Source organism: Entelurus aequoreus, linkage group LG08, assembly GCF_033978785.1.
Source record: "Entelurus aequoreus isolate RoL-2023_Sb linkage group LG08, RoL_Eaeq_v1.1, whole genome shotgun sequence".
Lineage (NCBI taxonomy): Eukaryota > Metazoa > Chordata > Actinopteri > Syngnathiformes > Syngnathidae > Entelurus > Entelurus aequoreus.
The window spans coordinates 27510690-27535428 of record NC_084738.1 but is presented as its reverse complement, the minus strand read 5'-3'; the positions used below and the strand labels follow the sequence as shown (position 1 = coordinate 27535428).

At 38.6% G+C, this 24739-nt stretch overlaps 2 protein-coding genes across 2 annotated transcripts in view; both read right to left on the bottom strand.

Moving 5' to 3' along the window:
• antxr1c (ANTXR cell adhesion molecule 1c) overlaps nt 1-2538 on the bottom strand; it is a 71233-nt gene extending 68695 nt beyond the window's left edge. The window contains exon 1 of the mRNA XM_062054949.1: nt 2375-2538. Coding sequence (XP_061910933.1) covers nt 2375-2538 — 164 coding nt within the window. The remainder of the gene's footprint in view (nt 1-2374) is intronic.
• A 14370-nt stretch (nt 2539-16908) lies between these two features.
• On the bottom strand, nt 16909-19617 carry LOC133655045 (retinol-binding protein 3-like). Its single transcript, XM_062054948.1, has 4 exons — nt 18358-19617; nt 18099-18289; nt 17702-17844; nt 16909-17545 (listed from the first exon to the last, which is right to left on the bottom strand). The coding sequence occupies exons 1-4, from the start codon at nt 19549-19551 to the stop codon at nt 17220-17222; spliced, it is 1854 nt and encodes a 617-aa protein (XP_061910932.1). The 5' UTR covers nt 19552-19617; the 3' UTR covers nt 16909-17219.
• Between the last annotated feature and the right edge of the window lie 5122 nt (nt 19618-24739).

Sequence of the window (24739 nt, the reverse complement as noted above, 5' to 3'; positions counted from 1 at the left end):
GTATTAGCTTCTGTGTGTTCTCTTCTTAACAAATTCAAATTATACTAACTTTAGGTTTTTTGTAACTTTACAGATGTCGTTTATATAAACATTTAACAATTTTGGTCACAGTATTGATCCCTGTGGTACACCCCAAAATATATTTAGAGCTGTAGACTTGTGTTTGCCTAGCTTCACGTATTACGTCTTGCAGGTTAAGTAGCTTCTATCAGACAGATAGTTGGGCAGATGCATACTGTAGATGCACAAAAGATTGTTGGACTGACAAATTGGTGGACAGAGAGATCGTGGTGTCCAAACTACGGACTGCGGGCCAAATGTGGTCCACCGGCAGCCTCAATTTGGCCCACGAAACAGCACGATAAACAATTTGATCAGGAGCAGTGTATCCATATCATATATAAATATCCAGTAGTCTAATTGCTGCCATTTAGAAACAATTTGTTGGCCAATAACAATAAATCTGCCATTAATTATAACAACAAGTCAACAAAGTACAGCATTCACTTATATGACCCAATTCAAACAACCTTTCCAAGTTCACGTTGCAGAAAAAAAAAATCAACCAGTACAAAGAGTCAACAAACACAACCTGCTCATTGAACTTTTTGGATATTGTAAAAAATGTCTAATCAACAACAACAAAAATCAAAATGAGACCCATTTAAATCCATTACAAGGGATGATGGAAACAATTTAAAACTCTCTCTCCTCTTATCCATGTTTGGCGCTTAACCCTGGCTGCTTGATATACTCATATAGGTATAGGCTTTATATGTACATATGCATACATAAATATATATATATATATGAGGTGGCGACTTGTCCAGGGTGTACCCCGCCTTCCGCCTGAATGCAGCTGAGATAGGCTCCAGCACCCCCCGCGACCCCAAAAGTGACAAGCGGTAGAAAATGGATGGATGGATGGATATATATATATATATATATATATATATATATATATATATATATATATATATATATATATATATATATATATATATATATATATATATATATATATATATATATATATATATATATATATATATATTTATATAGTTACTATGCATGCAGTCCGCTTTCGGCCCCCGGCCTAATTTTTTAAGCCTAATGTGGCCCCCCAGTCGAAAAGTTTGGACACCCCTAGAGATAGATAGGTTAGAATGGAAGGAGGTGGACAAATGGATAAATTGTTGAATTGTATAAAAGTATTGACAAAAAGATACAGTATAGAAGATTGGTTCTTAACCTTGTCGGAGGTACCGAACCCCACCAGTTTCATAAGCACGTTCACCGAACCCTTCTTTAGTGAAAAATAACTTTGTTTTTTTTTTTTTTTCAAAGTCAAGACAAAGTTATGTTTTTTTTTACTAGTGCACAAAATGTACCATGCATGAACATCACCTTGTTCAAAGAACAAAACCAACACAGTGCATGAACTCACAACAAATTATACACTTGCAAATCAGAAGAAAAATTAGAGGGAACATTGTTTGGGGGTATCCATAATACTTATACTTAAACTTCTTTTTTATTGTTATTCAAATATTAACTTTACAGTACAGATACGTCGATAGGGAGATGTTTTTATTTACACGATCGATTGAATGAAACTTGTATTAGTAGATTGCACAGTACAGTACACATTCCGTACAATTGACCACTAAATGGTAACACCCGAATAAGTTTTTCAACTTGTTTGATTAAGTCGGGGTCCACGTTCATCAATTCATAAGTCTGGTGTGTCTTGACCGCTGCGGCGGAGGCTCTGCCGAACCCCTGAGGCCGACTCACCGAACCCCTAAGGTTCGATCAAACCCAGGTTAAGAACCACTGGTATAGAATAATGTTGAAGTTTTCATTGAATCATGTACTACACAGGACCTCTTTTGAGCAGTGGAAACGTTCTTCCCTGGCAGAGTGATCTATGCAGTGCTGAGATGTCCCTAAACCGCAGCATTTTTCCAGTGTGGGAGTACCAAGATTGGTAATGACAGAGCGATGGCAGGGCAATCTCAAAAAAAAAGAAAAAGAAGGAGGTATACATGTGGCTATAAAATGAGAGACCCTTCTCCCATGTATAATTTCTTTGTTTTTGAAGGGGGAGTGGGTGGATTTTAACTTGGGGTCGAGAGAAAAACATGATTGTATCATCCAAACAGTCCCCTCTCTTTCTGCTGATTCAGCAGACCACAAGTCCGCCTCCTCTGCTGCGTCACCCCACGCGCTCGGATGCAGAGATGCTCACTTTAACACATACTGTAGGCTTATAAACAATCATGTTGATCTTTAAAATCACTTTTATGACACCCATGAAGGAGTAATGATGTTTTCCCCACTTAGTATACCAGTCGGATAATTCATGACTTACTTATCAAGCACAAAATAGAGGTCAAAAGCGCCTTGGCAAGAACTTTCCTCCTCCTCCTCTTCATCCCTGAGCTCTGGTTCGCCTCTGGCAGATGAAGAAGTGAGCAAAAATAATCCAAACAACACCAGAACAAGAGACATGTTCCACAACAATCGTGGCAGCATTTCTTCTTCTTAAAAAAAGTAGTCCCTTAGTAGCTTGGATGAAAAACACACCGACACAAGTGTGCTCACATCCCGGAGTCGGCTTTAAAATGAGAGGGATGCAGGAAAGACAAAAGAAAAACTGCAGTTAGAGTCTTTGTAAAATCAATTAAAAATGAAAAAACATGTTTGAGCAGCGGTATAAAATAATACAAAATTAGATTAAGATGAAGCGGAGCGTTGTTGGCACTTGGAGCCCGTGGGACAAGCTGGACTCAAATGGTCCAGGTTTCATGTTTCAGGCATGAGAAGGAGAGAAAAAGAGAGAGAGGAAAAAATTGGGTCAACATCCCTTTTTGCCCCGCCCACATCAGACTGGGAATAAGAGCAAGGCAGGAAAGGTTCAACATCTTCAAGTTTGACCCCCCGGAACTTTACCACAGACTTCACTGTTTCCTGATCGTCACTTTTCCTCCTCCTGGATCAAGTTTGCCTGCTTAGACTTGTTTAAAAAGTTCAAAGGAACACTCTTGCAATATAGCATGGTATGGAGAGACTGGGTTAGGCACAAGAAGGCACTTTGGCGAAAAAGCTTGGTCCTCTTACTCATTTCTATATTTAATGAATATTCTCTACAGTAGTAATTCATTTATAGTAGTGTTGTAACGATACCAATATTTTAGTACCGGTACCGGTACTAAAATTATTTCGATACTTTTCAGTACTTTTCTAAATAAAGGGGACCACAAAAAAATTGCATTATTGGCTTTATTTTAACAAAAAATCTTAGGGTACATTAAACATATGTTTCTTATTGCAGTTGAGTCCTTAAATAAAATAGTGAACATACTAGACAACTTGTCTTTTATTAGTAAGTAAACAAACAAAAGCTCCTAATTTAGTCTGCTGACGTATGCAGTAACGTATTGTATCATTTATCATTCTATTATTTTGTCAACATTATTAAGGACAAGTGGTAGAAAATGAATTATTAATCTACTTGTTGATTTACTGTTAATACCTGCTTACTTTCTCTTTTAACATGTTCTATCTACACTTATGTTAAAATGTAATAATCACTTATTCTTCTGTTGTTTGATACTTTACATTAGTTTCGGATGATACCACAAATGTGGGTATCAATCCGATACCAAGTGGTTACAAGATCATACATTTGTCATATTCAAAGTCCTCATGTGTCCAGGGACATATTTCCTGAGTATATAAACATAATATACATTTAAAATAAATCAAAGAAGATGTTGTGATGCCAAAAAATGACACCGGTACGTTTCAGAGACGGTATAGTACCGAAAATGATTCATTAGTATTGCGGTACTATACTAATACCAGTATACCGTACAACCCTAATTTATAGTAAATAAAGTATTGTATTTCTGAAAATTGGAAGTGACTGGTGGCATTTATTCACTGAAATGCAGATGGAGAAGGTAATATTTGCAATGATTTGGAACAAGTATGTCACAATTTACATGGCTTTTAAAAGGAATGCAGCCAAGTTACAATGCGGCAAAAAGGAAAAATCCAAGGCAGACTGGCACACAACTAGAGATGTAATGATAAACGGTAATAATGACAACGGCGGTTATTTTAAATGAAAGAATATCAAAAACTCACGGACTGATTGCCGCCTTGCCTAAATGCTAACATGAATAAAAAACACATCAACGCCTTTCCCGATCGAAACTTATGTAAACACAAGTCCGATTCCATTTTCAATTCTGCTCAACAATTTCGTTCCTCAACGGTTCTCTTATCGATTCTTATTTGGAAAACAGGGAAAAAAAAGGTGGATTAACATCAATTGTGTTTAGTTTAGAGCAGGGGTGTCAAAGTCAAGGCCCGCGGGCCAGATTCGGCCCGCAAATGAATGATCTATGGTCCCCGGGATGATATTTGATTAGTATTAGAACCGGCCCGCAGGCCAGAGCTGCCTGCTGCTGTTTTGCAAACACCAATACTCCATCAGTGTTGGCGCTAGGAATTTTCAAAATGGGGTCAGAGGGACCCCATCAAGTCATAAAAATGGTGTCACACAGTACATTTTTGGGGTCCCACTTTTTTGTAACCGTTTTGAAAACAAATGATAAATGTCTGCATTGTCCTGTTATATCTCACATTCTATATTGTGTTTTGGAAAAAGGTTGTCATAAATGTTACTTAATTAAAATTAAAATAAATAAAAATAAAAATAATGCATATGTAAATTTATTCAGTTATAAACATTAATTCACTTTCTTCTTTCCTTCATGGATCTAAACTTTACCGCTGCCAGTATTTTTTTCTATATTTTTATTGTAATATTTTCAGAATGTGTTTGTTCTAATACGGAGCCCCTAAAGGGACACGGGGGGAAATTATTTTTTAGATACTGTATGTACCTCGTGCTCATGCAAAAGTTTCTCGTGCGCTCGAGATGTTTTCCCGTGAGCACAAGAAACATATCTAAAAAAATATTTTCCCCCTTGTGCCTATATGTTTCTTGTGCTCACAGGAAAACATCTCGTGGGCACGAGAAACTATCTCGAGCGCTCGAGAAACTTTTGCGTGAGCACGAGATACATATCTAAAAAAAAAAATACCCCATATCCCTTTAGGGCAGGGGTGTCAAACTCAAATACAGAGTGGGCCAAAATTTTAAACTGAACAAAGCCACGGGCAAAGGTTGAACAAATTTACCTTTTAATAGAGACCCAAACAAGTTTTGCATTGAATATTGAACAAGCAAGGCTTATATAACTTTATAGTGACATGCAAAATGGAGTTTCAAATAATAATAATAATTACAAAATATCAATGGCATATCAAATACAATTTAATTAAAAATTGAATGCCTCTTTTCTATTTGCAGCCTTCTGAGGTAAATATCAACATTAATTTTTTCCACAGGCTAATAAATTTGTAAAATAAAATAACAAAGAATAAACCAACCATTCAGGACTTTAAACTGCTCAGTTTGCAACACACTGATCTAATCTGATGTGCCCAAGCCAGATACCTGGCATCTTTTCTTGGATGCTAGTTCATTAATGTCGGGGCTCAGGCTTTGAGCTGAGGCAACCTTCATTATCGAACGAAGGTGTTCATCAGTCATTATATCTCGTAGTCCACCCGGGCGTGCCTTAAAGGCACTGCCTTAAGTTCCTCTACGAGCTGTCGTCACGTCCGCTTTTCATCCATTCTAGCAACGTGCAGGCCCAGTCACAAGATATGTGCGGCTTCTGTACGCACACACGCGTGAATGCAACGCATAGTTGATCTACAGCGATACAGGTTACACTGTTAGAAATATGCGCCACACTGTGAACCCACACCAAACAAGAATGACAAACACATTTCGGGAGAACATCCGCACCGTAAAACAACATAAACACAACAGAACAAATACCCAGAATCCCATGCAGCCCTAACTCTTCCGGGCTGCAATATACACCCCTGCTACCACCAAACCCCGCCCCCCTCCGTGCGTCGGTTGAGGTGGGCGGGGTTGTGGAGGGGCGGGTTTTGGTGGTAGCGGGGGTGTAAAATTTGGGAGTCTCACGGGAGGATTGGCAAGTATGAGAATTAGCGGTGAATGCGGCCAATTTTGGCCCGCGGGCCAGAGTTTGACACCCATGCTTTAGGGGCTCCGTAATTTTTGGCCAACGTGAGACAAAGAAAACGATCTGAAGTTGTCTTCATTTTTTTAGTTTTAATGCCATGAGTTTAATGCACAGATTTTCCTCCATGCGGCCCCTGAGCTAAAATGAGTTTGACACCCCTGGTTTAGAGGTAACATGACCTTAAAAAGCCTACAGTGAGGTATCAGGAGGCACAGACATAGCATAGAAAAAAATACTTTAAAAAATATATATATATACAAGAAATAAATATTCTTCTATAGAATTAAAAAAACATGTAACATTTAGTAACATGTGATATTAAATCATAACATGCAAAGTGATATATGCCATTGGTTATTATAATTGTGATGATTGTGGCTGACAGTTTATGAAAACCTTGAAATGAAAATCTCAGAAAATGTGGGTGTTACGGCTACTCTTGCATTCAAAAAAGTTTGAAAAAATAAAGATAGCAGAGTAGTCCCCTGAGGAGGGGGTCTATGACTCACTAAATTCCTTAATAAGCACTCGCGGAGGTATTTCTAGATTCCAAATGATCATAATTTATTTTCACAAACAAATATATTCTCTGTGGTTGACTTCAGTTTAATCAAAATAACACTTATTTAGCGGTAGATAAACTGTCTCACTCCTCACTCCTTCAACATGATAGACAGACAAAAGGAGCACCCAGCTGTCCTCTCTCCTTAATAATAGGAGGAGGACGCTCTCACCAGGAGGAGGACCGTGAGCAGCTAAAAACAATCACACTCAATCAATATTCATCTAAAACATTCAATAATTAATCAACATCATCATTGGTATTATTTAATTTACCATTGTCCTAAAAATTAATAAATAAATAATTTAGATAGGCTCCAACAGTGGGGTTTCAAAAACTGTCAGCCATGACATGTAATGAGTTCATATCCCAGATTAGTTTTACATTTGAAGTTAATTGCTGACATGAAAATACCTCTATACAATATTACATTTTTTTGAGTTTCATCTGTATAATATAATGACTATAGGCTCCAGCAACCCCCGCGACCCCAAAAAGGACAAGCGGCAGAAAATGGATGGATGGATGGAATTTAATGACTGAGTGAAAATCTGGTAGGAGGAAAACATGTGACATTTTTTCAGACTACAATTGAACATTCTCCTACTGGAAAAAAAAGAGTGTTTCCCGTGTCAAATGGGTGCAAGCTTTTGACCACAAACTGAGTCGTCGCTCGGTGACATTTGTCTAGCGGCAGACGTGAACTGGAGTGAGTACTTCCCGCCTCGGAGCCAGTCAGAATCTGTCTCTCGTCACGCTAATCTAAAGGAAAAGACATTTATTTCAATTTTTAACAAATAATAGCGCTAACATGATAGGCGGTGAGTTAGTACCTGTAGTATTCAGATGACGTGCTAGCGTTACTGCTGCTTGGATGAGATCGGAGCGGTTAAAAAAAAAAACGCGACATTAATTTTAATGTTTAAATGTTTCAGGATATTGCTCGGCTGTCCTCCTCTTGATTAAGTAGCAATCTTGCAATTATTACAAGAAGCGCTGTTGCAATGTTTTTTGTAAAATGTAGCCAGACTAGGAGAGAAACTTTAGAGGGTTTGCTCCGCCATTTTGCAATCTGACTTCACTATGCACGTTGTGTAATGATGGCATTCCGACCCACAAGAATCGTTAAGGGAATCGTTTTTTTTTAAAATGGCACGCGATTCCAAGGAATTGATCCACTGGGAACCGGTTCTGAACATCTACCGGTTTTCGATTCCCATCCCTAATTACAAAGCAGAGGGTTTTTACAGAGGTGTTTTCATGGTCACATCTGTGGAAGACCCCCTAAGCCAGGCTCGGTTTTGTGATCAGATACTTCTGTGACATCTTACCTCGTCCCCAAAACCTTCACCAATGGTTTGGCACTGAAGAGGCCTGTCTCCTCTGTAATATCATTAATGTCTCCAATACATTTTGTCGGACTGGAACACAACACTGTCCTAAGGCCGCTATTGGTAGCGACACCATCAGGTGCTTAGGAAATTGGCAGCGGTGGCAGAGTCATGCTGACCCCGTGTTACAGGACAAACACGCTAAACTGTTTACAAGAGCCAGAGAGAACACTGACACAACCCACCAAAAAAAACTGCGGGGCTTCTCCCAACCGGCAGTGAGGGGTCTATGAGGGTTGACCTGGGGAAGCAAGTCCAATTCCCCAGGGAGATTGTAGAAACATCACTATAGCCAGAACTGATTATGTGGTCTGAGTCACTCAAAATTATACTGGTGGAACTCACTGTCCCATCGGAGCAAAATATGGAGGCCGCAAACGAACGGAAGCACTCCGAGTATGCAGACCTGGCGGCAGAGTGCATGGAGGTTGGCTGGAAAACTCACATGCGACCCATCGAGATGGGATGTAGGGGCTTCATCGGGTCCTCAACCATCCGCCTAAGCCGCGACATTGGCTGCATAGGATCAGCGTATCGAAAAGCGATTCAAGAACTGGCTGAAAATGGAAGCCTCTGGCTGTGGCTAAGGAGGAAGCAGAGGAGTTGGGGGCTGAATAATACCGGCATCAGCAGGGATGGTAGGGAGTGTGTGGAAGGGGCGTGGTCCAGGAGGAGATCTGAAAAAGCCAGAAAAGGAAAGAGGAAAGACTTTTGGGAGAGAAGCAAAGACGAGAAAAGACTTTGTGATATCGAAAATAAAACATTGTAACCATGGCAACCCGCCTGGCCCCGTCTATCGGTCCTGACAAGAACCCTGCGACACACACCTGTCACAGAGTGATCCCTGGGAGAGTGGAAATATCACAATACGTGTTTGTTATATTTTGGTTTGTTATGGTTAGTTTGTATGTTTATTACTTAGAAATAAAATAAAGCTGCATCCGTCGGGAAGCTGTCGTCTTCTAAAACGTATTGCTCATCCTCTTTGTGGTCGGGCTCAAAAATATAAGGTCCTGGATCGTAATTTTTCCAGAAGTAATCGTTGTTGGCTTTCACAAAGTCTGCTTGATTAGCATTGTTGTTGATTTGATTTGATTTGATTTTTATTAAGGATCCCCATTAGCTGGTTGCCTCAACAACCCACTAGTCTTCCTGGGGTCCACAATTCAATACAATTACAAGTAAAAGCATATAATTATAACTACACAATACAGAAAAAAAATAAAAGCATCAATAAAAAAACAAGCAAACAATTTACAGTCACAGAATAATAATTACCATATAAATATAACAAACAAATCATCAATGAGCAAACTAATTTAAAAACTCAGATAAAATATTACTCTCTTTTTAAAAACCTGTTTACTTTCAATGCTGGTGAGAATTCGAGGCAGGTTATTCCAGAGCGATAAAGATCTATAAATAAAAGATTTCCGCAAAGCATTCTTCCTGGGACGAGGGAGTACAAAATGCCCCTCACTGGATGCCCTGGTATTGTGATTATGTATAGTGCTACTGTGAACTATTTGGGCCATGAGAAAAGCAGGAGTTTTACTACCGGTTACTGATTTGAACAATATAAGAGTATTAGCCAACAACCTGTTCTGCACTGTTAGCCAGGAAAGAGAAGCATGCATTTGGTTCACATTGGTTCTTAGTGAACAACCAAGAACCAGCCTTGCTGCCCTATTCTGGACAATCTGGAGCTTACTGATCTCACCACTTGCAGCAGACACCCAGACTGTAGAACAATAGTCAATATGACACAAGACTAAACTCTTAACAATTTGACAAAGAAGAGGTGGATCAGCAAAACCAGCACATTTCCTGGAAATACCAACAGCCCTTCCCATCTTTGTAACTATATCACTGATATGATTTGACCAGGATAGAGTGCAGTCCAGCATCACTCCAAGGAGCTTGGCACTTCTGACCTGTTGAACTGTTGAAATACCTAGCCTCAAATCCAACTTTGGGTCACAAGATAACCCTTGCCTAGTCCCCAATATAATACTTTTTGTTTTTGAGGTGTTAAGGACAAGTCTGTTACATACTGTCCAGTCATGCACAGTTTTAGTTCCTCACTCAATACTACATTAAGTACACTGCATGATGGTGCAGCATGATATAAGGTTGCATCATCAGCATAAAGAACCAATCTTGCACGCCCGGTAGCCCAAGGTAAATCATTGGTGAATATAGAAAAAAGTAAAGGTCCTAGGCAACTTCCCTGTGGAACACCACAATCCAAACTTCTGCTATTAGACAAGCTGCCATTAAGATACACCTGTTGTGATCTTGAGGACAAATAACTCTGTATCCACATTAAACTTGAAGTATTAAAACCATAACATTTAAGTTTCTCAATTAAAAGAGAGTGGTCAATCATGTCAAATGCAGCACTAAAATCTAACAGCACAGCTCCAACCAACATAGAATTATCTATAGCATTAAGCCAATCGTCCGTCATTTGTATAAGAGCCGTGGACGTAGAGTGGCCCGTTCTATATGCATGTTGAGAATCAGTTGCTAGCCCATTTGATTGAAAGTAAGCTTGAATTTGTGCATACACACATTTCTCCAGTATTTTACATAACCCAGGTAGGATGCTTATTGGTCTAGAATTGCCCTCATTGAAAGCCAATTTGGTATCCTTATGTAGAGGAGTAACCTTAGCCACCTTCCATATCTTTGGACACAGGCCCACTTGTAAACATTTATTAAAAATATGACAAACAGGCACTGATATGATACCAGCAGTCATTTTCAGTAATTTACTATCCAGGTTGTCTACACCAGCTACTTTGTTGTCAGGAAGAGAGTGTAGTAACCTCTCAACCTCACTGACTTCAACCTGATGAAAATTGAATTCACAGTCCTTATTATCCATTATAATATTCCTAATGAGGTCAGCTGATTTGTTGTTATTGGATATATGCATACCATGCCTTAATTGAGATACCTTGTCAACATAATAGTTATTAAAATGATTGGCAATGTCACATGGCTTAGTGAGTACCAACCCATTTGATTCCACAAAAGGTGTACAGACATTGTTCTTTCTACCCATGATTTCATTCAAAACATTCCATAAGTTTTTGCTATCATATCTCACATCATATAACCTCTGTTTGTAATATTCCCTTTTTTTCAGTTTGTTTAACTTTGTGACCTGGTTTCTTAAGGAACAGTACTTATGCCTGTCATCAATTAAACCAGAGTTGACGGAGGCTTTTTTAGCCATGTCTCTTTCTGTCATTAAACTTCTAAGTCCATTATCAATCCATGGGGCAGACTTAGTTTTGACAGAAAACTTCTTCAAAGGGGCATGCTTGTCCACAACACTCATGTACATTAACATAAATAAGTCCAGTGCAGCCTCAGGGTCTTCCTCACTGCACACCTCGTTCCAATTTAAACAGGATATTTCATCAATAAAACATTCTTCATCAAATCTCTTATAAGACCTTGTAAAAATAATTTTCGCTTTAGGTTTAGGAACCCTTGTCTTTCTAGTGACAGATATTATATTGTGGTCAGTAAAACCTACAGGAACCGAGACTGCTTTGGAGCATTGGTCCGGAACATTTGTATAAATATGATCAATGCATGTAGCTATAATAATACCATCACTATTACTACCTATTCTCGTGGGAGGGGCAACAATTTGGGACAGATTGCAAGCATTTAAAATGGATAGTAACTTATTTTTGTTTGTACACCCCTGTCCCAGCCAGTCAACATTCATATCACCCAGTAAATAGATTTCTCTATTCGCATCTGATATCCTGTCAAACATCTCACATAACTCCTTCAGATACAGAGCATCAGCACTAGGAGGCCTATAGAAACAGCCTACTATAATTGGTTTCAAATAAGGCAGATAGACCTGCACACAAATAGCTTCAATACTCTCCCTCATCAAATCATTGCGCACTTTGATAGATAAATGATTCTGAACATAAATAGCCACCCCACCCCCAAACCTGTTCCTATCTTTCCTAAAAATTGAGAACCCCTCAATGGCTACAATTGAATCAGAAAAGGAATCATCAAGGTGGGTCTCAGAAATGGCAAAGATATTAATAAAATTATCTTTGATAATACACTCTACTCCCTGATACTTATTACGCAGGCTGCATACATTCACGTGAGCTAACACCAGGCCCCTATGAAGGCCCAGCTTAGTGCAGGACATAACAGTACTGGAAGTAGTCATGACACAGGCCAAACCAAGATACTAAAAACACCCACGAATGCCCATTCTAAAAAAGCCAGGGGGTAACCTTTGGGTCCCGATACAGCTGTCCATTTATGTACAGCCTATCCACTGTTAGTGCCACTCTCTTGTTCTGGGCTCGGTTCTCTCTCATGATCGGTGACAGTTTCTTTCTCCTATCGTTGATCTCAGCCGGGAAGTGGTCATTTAACCAGAGAGAGGTCCCTTTCAGCTCCTTTCCTCGGCTTTTCACCAACTCTTTGTGCTTAAAATGCTCAAAACGAGCTATTATGGGACGGACTTTATTGTCCACAGGTCTGCCCATTCTGTGCACTCTGGAAAAAGTTATGTATCTTACCACCTCCGGGGAGAGCTTGAGTTTATCCGACATGAACTCTCTTACAGTTTTTTCCGGATCGGCGTTGCCCTCTCGGATCCCCGAGAAAATGAGATTGTCTCTCATGTCCCTGCACTGTATATCCAACAGCGTGTCTTTAATGCGCCTATAGTCCGCTGTAAGAAAGTCGGTAGATCTCTGCATGTCAGTCATCGCGCCTCTCAGAAGGACATTATCCTTTCTTAGATCCTCAATCTCCTTCTGACTGAATTCCAGGCTACTTCTCAAGTCACGGATGTCCTGCTGTAGTGCATCCAGAATATCCAGCTTGCTCAATCTCGCGTTGATCGATTCCAATACGGATGCGTCCACCTCCATGCTACCACCCGGCTCACCTCCGCTATCGGTCGAGCCACGCTGGGATCGGTGTCTCCTGGCTGGTTGTTTGACTTTACACGCAGCCCCACCAGACACCTCCTTCTTGTCACTCTTTTTGTTGGTCATCTCAACTGTGACTGTCCAAAAACCCGGTATTCAAACGTGCGATCGTTAAAATGTCAAGCACAAGGCGAGCTGGAGGTTAGCGACTGGCTAGCTAGCCACCTGGCTAAAAACAAACCAGGCTAGCTAGCGGTCGGTGAAGTTTTTAAACAAACAAGGACACCTTGATCACTTTAAAATTGTCCATAAAGTGTCCATAAAAGTATCCTAAATAGGTATCAAAAATAAAATATGGTATATTTGCGACCTAAAATTGGATAAAAACGCCGATTTCTGCTCGCGGCAATGGAGAAGTTAATGAGGGAAGTGCTCTTTGATTCCTAATGCAACCTCACAGATCACGTGATTGGCATGCTTATTAACTCTCAAAATGGCTCAGGAATCTTGGTGAGATTGATATTTTGAGCATATCTATTTATTTGCAAACTTTGGAAGTCTTTAGGGGTCATAAATCAGATATATATGATAATAGCTTCAATATAGAGGCAACTTGTTTTTCCATTCTACTGGTACTTTAAGAGAATTCACTTACTGGTTTAAAGATGTTAAAACAATGTCTATTGTTTATATTAGAGTGTCATCAAACACAATTTGAAATAAATTTGGTGTCAATGAAAGTGTACCCAAAACAACAAGGTATATACAGAGTTTCCCCTAGATTGCCAAAATACCTGTGGTGGTGTGGGTGTGGTTATGGGCGTGGTGTGGGTGCGGTCACATGATGTCATTGCTTAATTTGCATAATTTTCTATATTATGATTTTCTTTTAAAAAGGCTAAAACAACGTACACATACGTTTGAAAACAAATTAGTACTAACATGTACTTTTTATTTTATATCGTTTTGCTCCATTTTTAAATTGCTAATTGTACCATGTACTTTGTTGAGAATTGTTCAAATGTCTAGAGACTTTAGTGACCTTTTCTTTATTTAAAACGACCATCAACAAATCTAGCATCTTTTTCTGGTGTTAATAGAGACTGTACTCATGTTTAGAGACTCTACTTCTGTCCCTCGATGTCTGTGACAAAAGAGGCTAGCTGCAGCAAGCATGACGTCACACTTGCTTTGCGCTGCTGCTCCAGTTGGATGTTCTCTCCTCAAAAACCATCACTGTCCTCTTAATATTTGCACATTTTGTAGATCGCTGACCGCGGATATATCTGGGATACATTTAAGTATGTCCACATTGCAATAATGCTGCCCCCACTGTGGACAATCCCCTGCGTCTTGCTTATATCCTGCTTCTGCAGCGTTGTTCTGGTGGTCAGTTTTTTACTGCGGACAAATTTTGGGTGCATCACTCATCCATAATGCGCATATATTAGGCTAGTCATATATATATCCGCTCATACTGTAACAACCTGAAAGTGGTAATGTTTTATGTTTGTGTGGTTTTGATTTGATGTTCATTGTTCCCATGATCTAAACACACCATATATGGATACATACATATATATGTATCTTCGTATATATATATATATATATATATATATATATATATATATATATATATATATATATATATATATATATATATATATATATATATATATATATATATATATATATATATATATATATATATATATATATATATATATATATATATATATATATACAATACAGGCCAAAAGTTTGGACACACTTTCTCATTTCAATGCATTTTGTTTATTTTCATGACTATTTACATTGTAGATTGTCACTGAAGGCATCAAAAATATGATACCTGTGAAGTGAAAACCATTTCAGGTGACTACTTCTTGAAGCCCATCGAGAGAATGCCAAGAGTGTGCAAAGCAGTAATCAGAGCAAAGGGTGGCTATTTTGAAGAAACTAGAATATAAAACATGTTTTCAGTTATTTCACCTTTTTTTGTTATGTACATAACCCCACATGTGTTCATTCATAGTTTTGATGCCTTCAGTGACAATCTACAACAGGGGTGGTCAATTAATTTTTACCGGGGGCCGCATAAGCAACCCGAGCACTGCTGGAGGGCCACACGACAATATTTCAATTAAATTTTGCTCAATATTATTTTTGATATACCGTAAGATAAATAATAATGATGATAATAATAATAATAATAATTAATAATAATAATAATAATTTAATTTAACCTAACTTAACTTTATACAAAAGCAGATTGCTTATGATGGTTTTATTTTTAACACTGTTTTACACAACACTTCCTGATGTATTATACAATGCAAAAATGTCCATTTCTGCACAGGGTTAATTTCTGTCACTTTATCCTGCGTTATCCAACATTTTTCCCCATCAGATTTGGACAACCATCTGTTGTTAAAAATCGTTTTTAATCATATTTATTTTATATTGTTTTTTATATTGGTTTTATATGTAATTATTTTTTCTTTTTATTCAGTCATTGGTGGAGCTAAGGATAATATTTGAATATTGTTTTTAATATTGTTGTGCAGCACTTTGGAAACGTTTTGTTGTTTAAATGTGCTATATAAATAAAGTGGATTGGATTGTCACACCTGCCAGCTTGTCCCATTTCAGTCCTAACATGTCCAAACACGCATTTACCTATGTGAACAAGTCATTACCTGTGGTTGTCTCTTTTAATTGACTGCATGGCTGCCAGCTACTCCGTGATTTGAAAGTCTGCAGTTATCCCACGTAAGAAGATGAGCAGCTGGGCGGTGTTACGTACATTGCAACTCTCATCCAAAGCCACCGAAAAACAGTCCAAGTCTCCGGGCATACAGCGCAACAGAGTCCAATAAGCACTCCTTAATAAACTCTCCGTCAGAAAACGCCTTACTTTTTCTGGGGCTTTTGTGAGAAATGACGAAACTTGTCCTGACAGCTGCATCTCTGGGGGTGTGAAATTTGGCAAAAAGTCCTTGTTGGGTTTGCAGTTTTACCATCAACGCATCAGCCTCCCTAGCGCACGCTTCATCGGACAGAATTTTCCCTCGTGCTTCATCGTGTAGTGGCGATTCAAATTATATTCTTTAAACACAGCAAGCTGTGTACCACAAATTAAGCACACGGCTTTACCTTTAATTTCTGTAAAGAAATACTTGGCAGTCCATGTCTTGTTGGAAACACGGCATTCGTCATCAACTTTTCTCTTTTTAGCGTCTCATCACTTGTCGCTGTGCACCTTCCCTCACAGGTTACACCCGGACATACGCCCATAAATAACACATTTCAAAATAAAAGCAGCACAGTTGTATTGCACACTCGACATAGATACTTTTTTAAATGTATTTTGTAATTTATGATTGGCCTCACGCGGGCCGGACAGGGATGCACAAAGGGGCGGATGCGGCCCGCGGGCCGCAGAATGCCCAGGTCTGATCTACAATGTAAATAGTCATGAAAATAAAGAAAACACATTGAATGAGAAGGTGTGTCCAAACTTTTGGCCTGTATATATATATATATATATATATATATATATATATATATATATATATATATATATATATATATATATATATATATATATATATATATATATATATATATATATATATATATATATATATATGTATATATATATATATATATATATATATTTATATATATATATATATATATATATATATATATATATATATATATATATATATATATATATATATATATATATGATACCTAATACGGTAACCACTGCATCATATGTGTAAGACAGGTTGTGTTTTTTGCGTCCGACTGTAAAGGATGAATTAAAAATGACTAAAGGTTTAAACAATGACCCAACACACTTGATTTCATTGTTTGTCTTTTTATTTTGTTTCCACTGCAACAAAGTTAGCCCAAGTTGAACAGGAGGTTTGAATAGTACAGTTAACATTGGAGTTGACATAAAAATAGTACATACATTTTATGGCGAGTCATTTTTTCAGACAGTTAATTTTCATGTTTTGTGTGGACATCTATTATCTATAATGACATAAAAACTGGCACCAAAACATTGCTCTATGTCACAAATATGACTAAATAGTGTTTAAAATTGGAACAAATCTAGATCCTAAACCTCAACAACGCTTTTGGTTGCCAAAACAAAAGTATACCTTCATTTTGAGGATTAATTCTGGCCTCCCAAGTGCTTTTTGAAAATGCCCTTGGCAGTTTCAAGGGCAGCGGATGCTGAGACGGGTATGTGAGGTGCAACGCCGGCTCCTTCCCAGGCTGGCCCGGTTGTTGTTACAGAGTGGACTGTAGGAATGCTGAGGAAGATGTCGGTCTCACCAACATGGAAGGTCTTGGGCGGGTGGGATGACCCGGAAGTGGTCTCTCCGACAATCATAGCGCGGCCAAGTTTCTTCAGGATGTAGACAAACTCCTCTGCCGCGCCAGCTGTTGCTCCACTGGTCAGGATGATTAGGCTCTTCTTGGATCCATATCTTGTTCCTGTGTCAAAAACAAATCTTTTAGAAATTGAAGACTAGAGGAGGAACTTTTGTTGGGGATCTTGAAAACAGGGGAAGTATTAGTTAATAATTCAGGTTAGCTGTACCGCAGAGCAGGACTAAAAAAAGGCAATGGCCCAATGCCAGGTCCAATTACCAGTGAGTTCAGGCAGTGTCTGGAGTTCAGTGGTGGTGCCAGACTGTCTGTCGTACAGCTTGTCCAGTACAATCTGTTTGTTGGCGTCAAAGAAGTAAGAGCAGAAACCTCCTATAGCTGTCGTCGGGCCACCAAGGTTGTTCCTGTAAATGCAATTACAGTGGAAGACATAAGACAATGCTGTTCTATGAAGAACATTTCCAGTCTCGGTTGCTGGCCCTACATTAACCATCCATTTATTTTCTGTGCAGAATGGTCACCATTCAACCATTACACTACCATAGGCACAACTTTAATTTGAAAGATATACTGAACATAGTCATCATTTTAAGTGAGCGATTAACATTTAAAAAAACCTCAAGCAGCCTTTTACATAAAATCTTGAGGTTCTGCCCACCTGAGGTCAATGATCATGGCATCTGTGTTGACCACCTTGCTCCACACGTGCTCCACAATAATTTGCGCGATGGCCTTGACCTCCTCAAAGTCTCCAAACATGTCAAAACGCAGGTAACCGATGTTGTTTTCAAAAATGTCCGTGTGGAAGGAGACTTTTATGAGCTCGATATACATCTCGGGAGTATAATCCTGAGGAGAAAGACAAGGAAGATTTACAAAGAAGACTGACGATTATATCTGTCGTACTGGGATCTTACCATAGGTGGCAGGACTGGAGTGTTACTGGTGGTCTTCAGGCTCTTGTCCCCAGACAGAGTGTTTAAGTCAGCAGACAACTTTTCTTCAAGATCTTTCTTGGAGACAACCATGCTGTAGTTTCCGTTCTGCAAGAGACCTTTCAGTTTTGCGGCAACAGCAACCCCAACTTCCTCAAAGGCATAGTTGTCAGAGATCAGTGCTGCCGACCCCTCAATGATGGCGGGGACTTGTGCGCGGAGTTCCACTATCTTGATAGCTGTAGCAAGGGCGTCCTCTGCGTTGACTTCAACGTCAGGGGTGACGCCTGCAAGCTCCCAGGTTGAACCTGTGATGGGGTTGATGGACTTCGCAGTTGGCAATGTCACGTAAAAGTCAGTGTCCCCCACCTTGATTTGATCTAGTTTGACCGAACCCCCGGCGGTCTTTTCTCCAACAACAGTACCTCTCTTCATGTTTTGGAGGCAGTAGGCAACATCTTCAGCGATACCTTTGGTGTTCTTGCTTGTGAGGATAACGAGAGGTTTGGTTGTGCCGTATCGCTCGCCCAGCAGGGTGGGCATGGACCATAGCTTAGTGGTGGTGTTTGAAGGACGGTCAAACACGCTGTCGATGTGAATGATAGGATCGGCTGCAGTGAAGTAGGATATGATGTAAGAAATTCCTGTGATGTCCCCGCTGCTAGTGTACCGCAAGTCAAAGATAAGGGCGGAAGTAGGCAGAACTTTGTTCCAGACCAGGTCTACCAGCAAAGAGCCGATTTTGTCAGCAGCTGCCACGCCGAGGATGTGATCGATTCTCATGTAGCCGACATTGCCCTGCAGGATGTCCAGCTTGATGGAGTTTTGGAGGACGGCGACAAGCTGCTCGGGTGGTAGAGGAGGCATCACTGGCGCAACCACAGGGGCGTAGTTTGGCTCATAGGAGACCTTCACGCGTGGATCATTGATTGTGGTCTGCATTCCAGCGCTGAGGACTCCAGCCAAAGACTCCCCATCTGGGATATTGAGGATCTCTGTATTGCTGCTGGCTGCTGCAATGGCCTCCTTCATCCCTTGGAGCTTCTCTGGTGAGCAGTAATTGTCTATGACGACCTTTACCATGTCAACAACGAGAGTGGGAGAAAACGCAGCATGTATGAAGGCAACATTTCCTAAAACTAGAAGAGACGCTATCAGAAACACAGACTTTGCCATTTTCTCCAATGTAGTCAGCAGGTGAACCAACCTCCGCCTGCGAAGAGGTCCTTTGTTAAATGGCTGTGTTATGTCTGCAAGGTTTCTGTTAACACACTCATAAGAGGCTTTAACCCACAATAAACCTCTAATCGCATTATCCATCTGTAAGGCAGTAACAAGCTTGCCCAATTGTTGTAATAACCGGGAAGCGTTTCCAAAGATACTCCCCCTAAATTTGAATACGGTGTTTTAAACTGCTATGTAAAGCGAGTGCTGTCATATGTGGTGAGCAGTGTAAGAAAACCAAACGTCTGCAAAGAGATTAACTGTGCTGAAAAGATCCATTCAGGAAATGATTCCAGCATGAATATATACTGTATGCATTACCCACATTCTGTAAATAACATGACTTTGACTGAATGGATTCTTGTCAGGTTGCCTTGGTGCTGACGCCCTCTGCTGGCAAGTGTGCATTTAGGATGCTTGTAATGCTACATTAAAATTCCTCTCTTGGCAATTTAAAGAAATAAAAGACAGAAAAAATACATTTAAATGCACAGAATCAGTGGGAAAAAAATAAAGTGGGGAAAAATTCCAGCCAACCTATATGATACATACATTATGTCCAAATATGGTAATTAGAAGATTGGGTTTTTGTTTCCACAAAAGACGCATTATTATGGATTTTAGTTGGTGTACTGTTTTATGTGACAAAATAATTAGAAAACCCTTTTAATGAATTAATAAGATCAGTGGTCATTAACAAGGGGCTGACGTCCCTCACAAAGTTATTGCAGTGGGGCGGGGATTGTTACATTTTTGGTTGATTAGACTATTTTTAAAATATATTTTTTTATATTGCCCCGGCAATTTTTACACAAATTTAAATCTCTCTAACATTGATCCAACACACTGTAGTTTATATATAGCAGTGGCATGGGCACCCTACTCACTGTACGTTGTAGGTTTAAAATAAAAACAATGTGAATAAATATTTATATTATATACACTATATTGCCAAAAGTATTTGGCCACCTGCCTTGACTTACATATAAACTTGAAGTGCCATCCCATTCCTAACCCATAGGGTTCAATATGATGTCGGTCCACCTTTTGCAGCTATTACAGCTTAAACTCTTCTGGGAAGGCTTTTCACAAGGTTGCGGAGTGTGTTTATAGGAATTTCCCACCATTCTTCCAAAAGCGCATTGGTGAGGTCACACACTGATGTTGGTCGAGAAGGCCTGGCTCTCAGTCTCCGTTCTAATTCATCCCAAAGATATTCTATCGGGTTCCTGTCGAGACTCTATGCAGGCCAGTCAAGTTCATCCACACCAGACTCTGTCATCCATGTCTTTATGGACCTTGCTTTGTGCACTGGTGCACAGTCATGTTGGAAGAGGAAGGGGCCCGCTCCAAACTGTCCCCACAAGGTTGGGAGCATGGAACTGTCCAAAATGTTTTGGTATCCTGAAGCATTCAAAGTTCCTTTCACTGGAACTAAGGGGCCAAGCCCAACTCCTGAAAAACAACCCCACACCATAATTGTGACCTCTTTGCACTATGTGCTTCAGCATCCGCTGACCCCTCTCTCTGTCAGTTTACGTGGCCTACCACTTCGTGGATGAGTTGCTGTTGTTCCCAAACTCTTCCATTTTCTTATAATAAAGCCCACAGTTGACTTTGGAATATTTAGGAGCGAGGAAATTTCACGACTGGATTTGTTGCACAGGTGGCATCCTATGACAGTTCCACGCTGGAAATCACTGAGCTCCTGAGCGCGGCCCATTCTTTCACAAATGTTTGTAGAAACAGTCTCCATGCCTAAGTGCTTCATTTTATACACCTGTGGCCGGGCCAAGTGATTAGGACACCTGATTCTGATCCTTTGGATGTGTGGCCAAATACTTTTGGCAATATAGTGTACATGTTAGCATTCAGGATAGCTAGCGATTAGTGTGCTATTTTCAAGCTAAAAATTAAGTGCACTAGTTTCAAGTTAGCGTTCAGCGTGTTAATTCCTAGCTAGCGATTGGTGCACTAGTTGCCAGCTTGCGATGTACTGTATTAATTTAATATCTTAGTATTGCACAATAACAATGTACCTTCAAAACCAGTTTAATTGAAAATATTTTTTTATGGGAGATTAAATGGTGGGTCCCCTCTCTATAATTCTCCATCAGTTCGAGGGTCTGTGGCCTGGAGAACGTTGACGACCCTTTAATTTAAATCTTTGTTTAACATCCATGCATATGGCATTTGGGTCACCGGTGAGCTGTTTAGCTCAATCACAAGACATATACAGTATGGACAAACAAGCAGTGACCACTCACATTCACACCTACAGACCACTTAGAGTCTCCAATTTACCTATAATGCACATTTTTCGACTGTTGAAGAATGGGATGATCCAGAACACAGACCAGGTGGCCCTCGTAACTTTTGCATTTACTACTTAAATACGAAAAGTATTGTAGTATAGTTTGTACTGCCTAATCCAGGGTATGCATCAAAGTCCTATTACTAAAATATGTTGATCCCACTCACAGTTATAAAAGCTTTGGTAACTTAAGCGGTCAAGTCTGGGTCAGTTTGCAGACACGTGGCCTAGCTGCCTTAAATCACAAACTTGGATCAGAATGAAACATTCTTTCACTGTGGATTTAAGAGCAAACTTCATTTTGTGTATATAAACTATACTGCTGAGCTGTTCAGTTCAGGACCCATGAGAGCCTAATATTAACCCTTAAACTTACGGCAGCCTCTTCCTGCTCCTTTTCAATATGTTGAAGTGTGTAGGTGACAGGCGGTGATCCTCAGTGTAACTTGTTGAACAAATAAACCATGTCATAACCCTAACAATTGCTTCCTCCATGACAAATGGGATAATAAACAGTACATGCTATTTAATGTTTAATGATGTACTCAAAGAGGTACATCATACGTCATACACCAAGCAAGGCTAATCTTGAAGCTGGATAAGCTTTTCAGTGGGTAAAGAATGCCAACTACCACTAATCAAATAAGCTTTTCAGAACCCTAATATGCAAATATCTTCATAAACATACAGTGTGCTTTCCACCCTTTGGATTCTGTACTGCGTATATATATATATATATATATATATATATATATATATATATATATATATATATATATATATATATATATATATATATATATATATAGCCATTGGTAGGTTAGTGGTTCACATAGCTTGGTGAGTTTCCGCTCAATGCTTGGTCAAGAAAATCACATACACAAATATACGCTACAAGCTATATTACATATCATTTGCAACAAAAGAAACAGCAACAACAAATCACAGCCAAATTGAAAATAAGATTTGTATTTATTAATAATTTACTTGCATGAGCAAACAAAAACTGTCATCTAATATACAGTAAATACGATAGATTTATGTTCATTTTCCCCCCCCAAAAGAATCCCATCAATACAATTAATCAAAAACAGATCATAAGCATGTAAAATACAGACTACAGATTACATCTTAATGCCAACATCAAGACTATGATTTTGGACAACACACTTGAAATAAACTATTGGGAACTCTGACACCTACTTAAAACTGTTAAAAAATCATTTAAACTGAGACTTTTAAAGAGCTATTTATAATTAAGGGGGTCAACATTAAGATACAGTTTAAAACATATTCTTTATTATTATTAGTGTTAATAGTCTTATTGAAACAATTAGATCACTTTGTATAAAAATAAACCCTGCATCAGTTTTAAAATTTCTTCACAATGAACAACAAACAACTGCAAGTAAAACTAATAACACATTAGGGCATTATACAGTCATGTATGACTTTAATTGGAAATATATCAGTAGACTCAATCAATCGCACTGGACTGTTCAGGGGGTCTGAAAAGACGATTCCCCTCTCATCAGAGCAGGCTTTATCATGAGTTCATGCTCATAGACTTAGAATCTTGGATTAGATTTGACCAATCTAAAACATAGATTTTGGACTAAATCTGACCTATGTAGGACTTTGATCTTGAACTAGATCCGACCAATCTAAAACATAGATTTTGGACTAAATCTGACCTATGTAAGACTTTGATCTTGGACTAGATCTGACCATTTCAAGACTTATGTCATGGACTCGAGCCGACCAATGTAAGACCTATATCTTGGATTAAATCTACCCAATGTAAGACTTTGACCTTGGATTAGATCTGACCAATCTAAGACTTAGATCTTAGACTAGATCTGACCAATCTAAGACTAGGTCTAACCAATCTATATATATATATTTTAAGTATATGAGCATGAACGGATGAAGCCTGCTCTGATGTGAGGCGAAACGTCTTCTGAGACAAACTGAAAAGTCCAGTTGCGATTGATTAAATATCCTGGGAAAGTCTGTTATTATAATATGATCATTGATAATTTATATTGAAATTACAAATGTACAGATTTACATTGATTCATAAATACATTTTAAGTACTGTCAAATAAGCTTTTTTAAAAAATTCAGATTGAATACTGGTGAAACTCAAAAAATTGTGCAAAGGTTCGTTTGTTCCAGCAATTAGATTTATAAGGTACAACTAATACAGTACAGTATATGACATAACATGCAACTCAAGATATTTCAAGCCTTCTTTTAGTATACTTTTGTATGATAATGGTTTACAGTTTATGAAAACCTGAAATATAAAATCTCAGAAAATGTAGGATTTTCAAAAACTGTAGGCCATGATCATCAACATTATAAGAAATAAAGGCTTGACATAGCTCACTTAGCATGTGAAGTTGAATTGCTGAAATGAATGGACTTTTACACGATGTTCAAATTTTCAGAGTTCCTTTATATATATATATATATATATATATATATATATATATATATATATATATATATATATATATATATATATATATATATATATATATATATATATATATATATATATATATATTAAGTCAGGAAAAAACACAGAGGCTATATCATCCCTAAAAGCCTGTTTCTCAGGTTTCCCTACTCGTCAGGGGATTTTATATATATATATATATATATATATATATATAATATATATATATATATATATATATATATATATATATATATATATATATATATATATATAGAGAGAGAGAGTAGTACCTCAATTTACACGCTTAATTGGTTCTGTGACAGAGCTCTTAACTCATAACACTTGTATCTCAAATCAAC

Coding starts and splice junctions, on each gene's coding strand:
- LOC133655045 (XM_062054948.1), bottom strand. CDS start 19,551: ATGGCAAAGTCTGTGTTTCTGATAGCGTCTCTTCTAGTTTTAGGAAAT. Junction 18,290..18,357: donor CTCCAGTCCTGCCACCTATG/GTAAGATCCCAG, acceptor CTTTCTCCTCAG/GATTATACTCCCGAGATGTA. Junction 17,845..18,098: donor GCCATGATCATTGACCTCAG/GTGGGCAGAACC, acceptor TTGCATTTACAG/GAACAACCTTGGTGGCCCGA.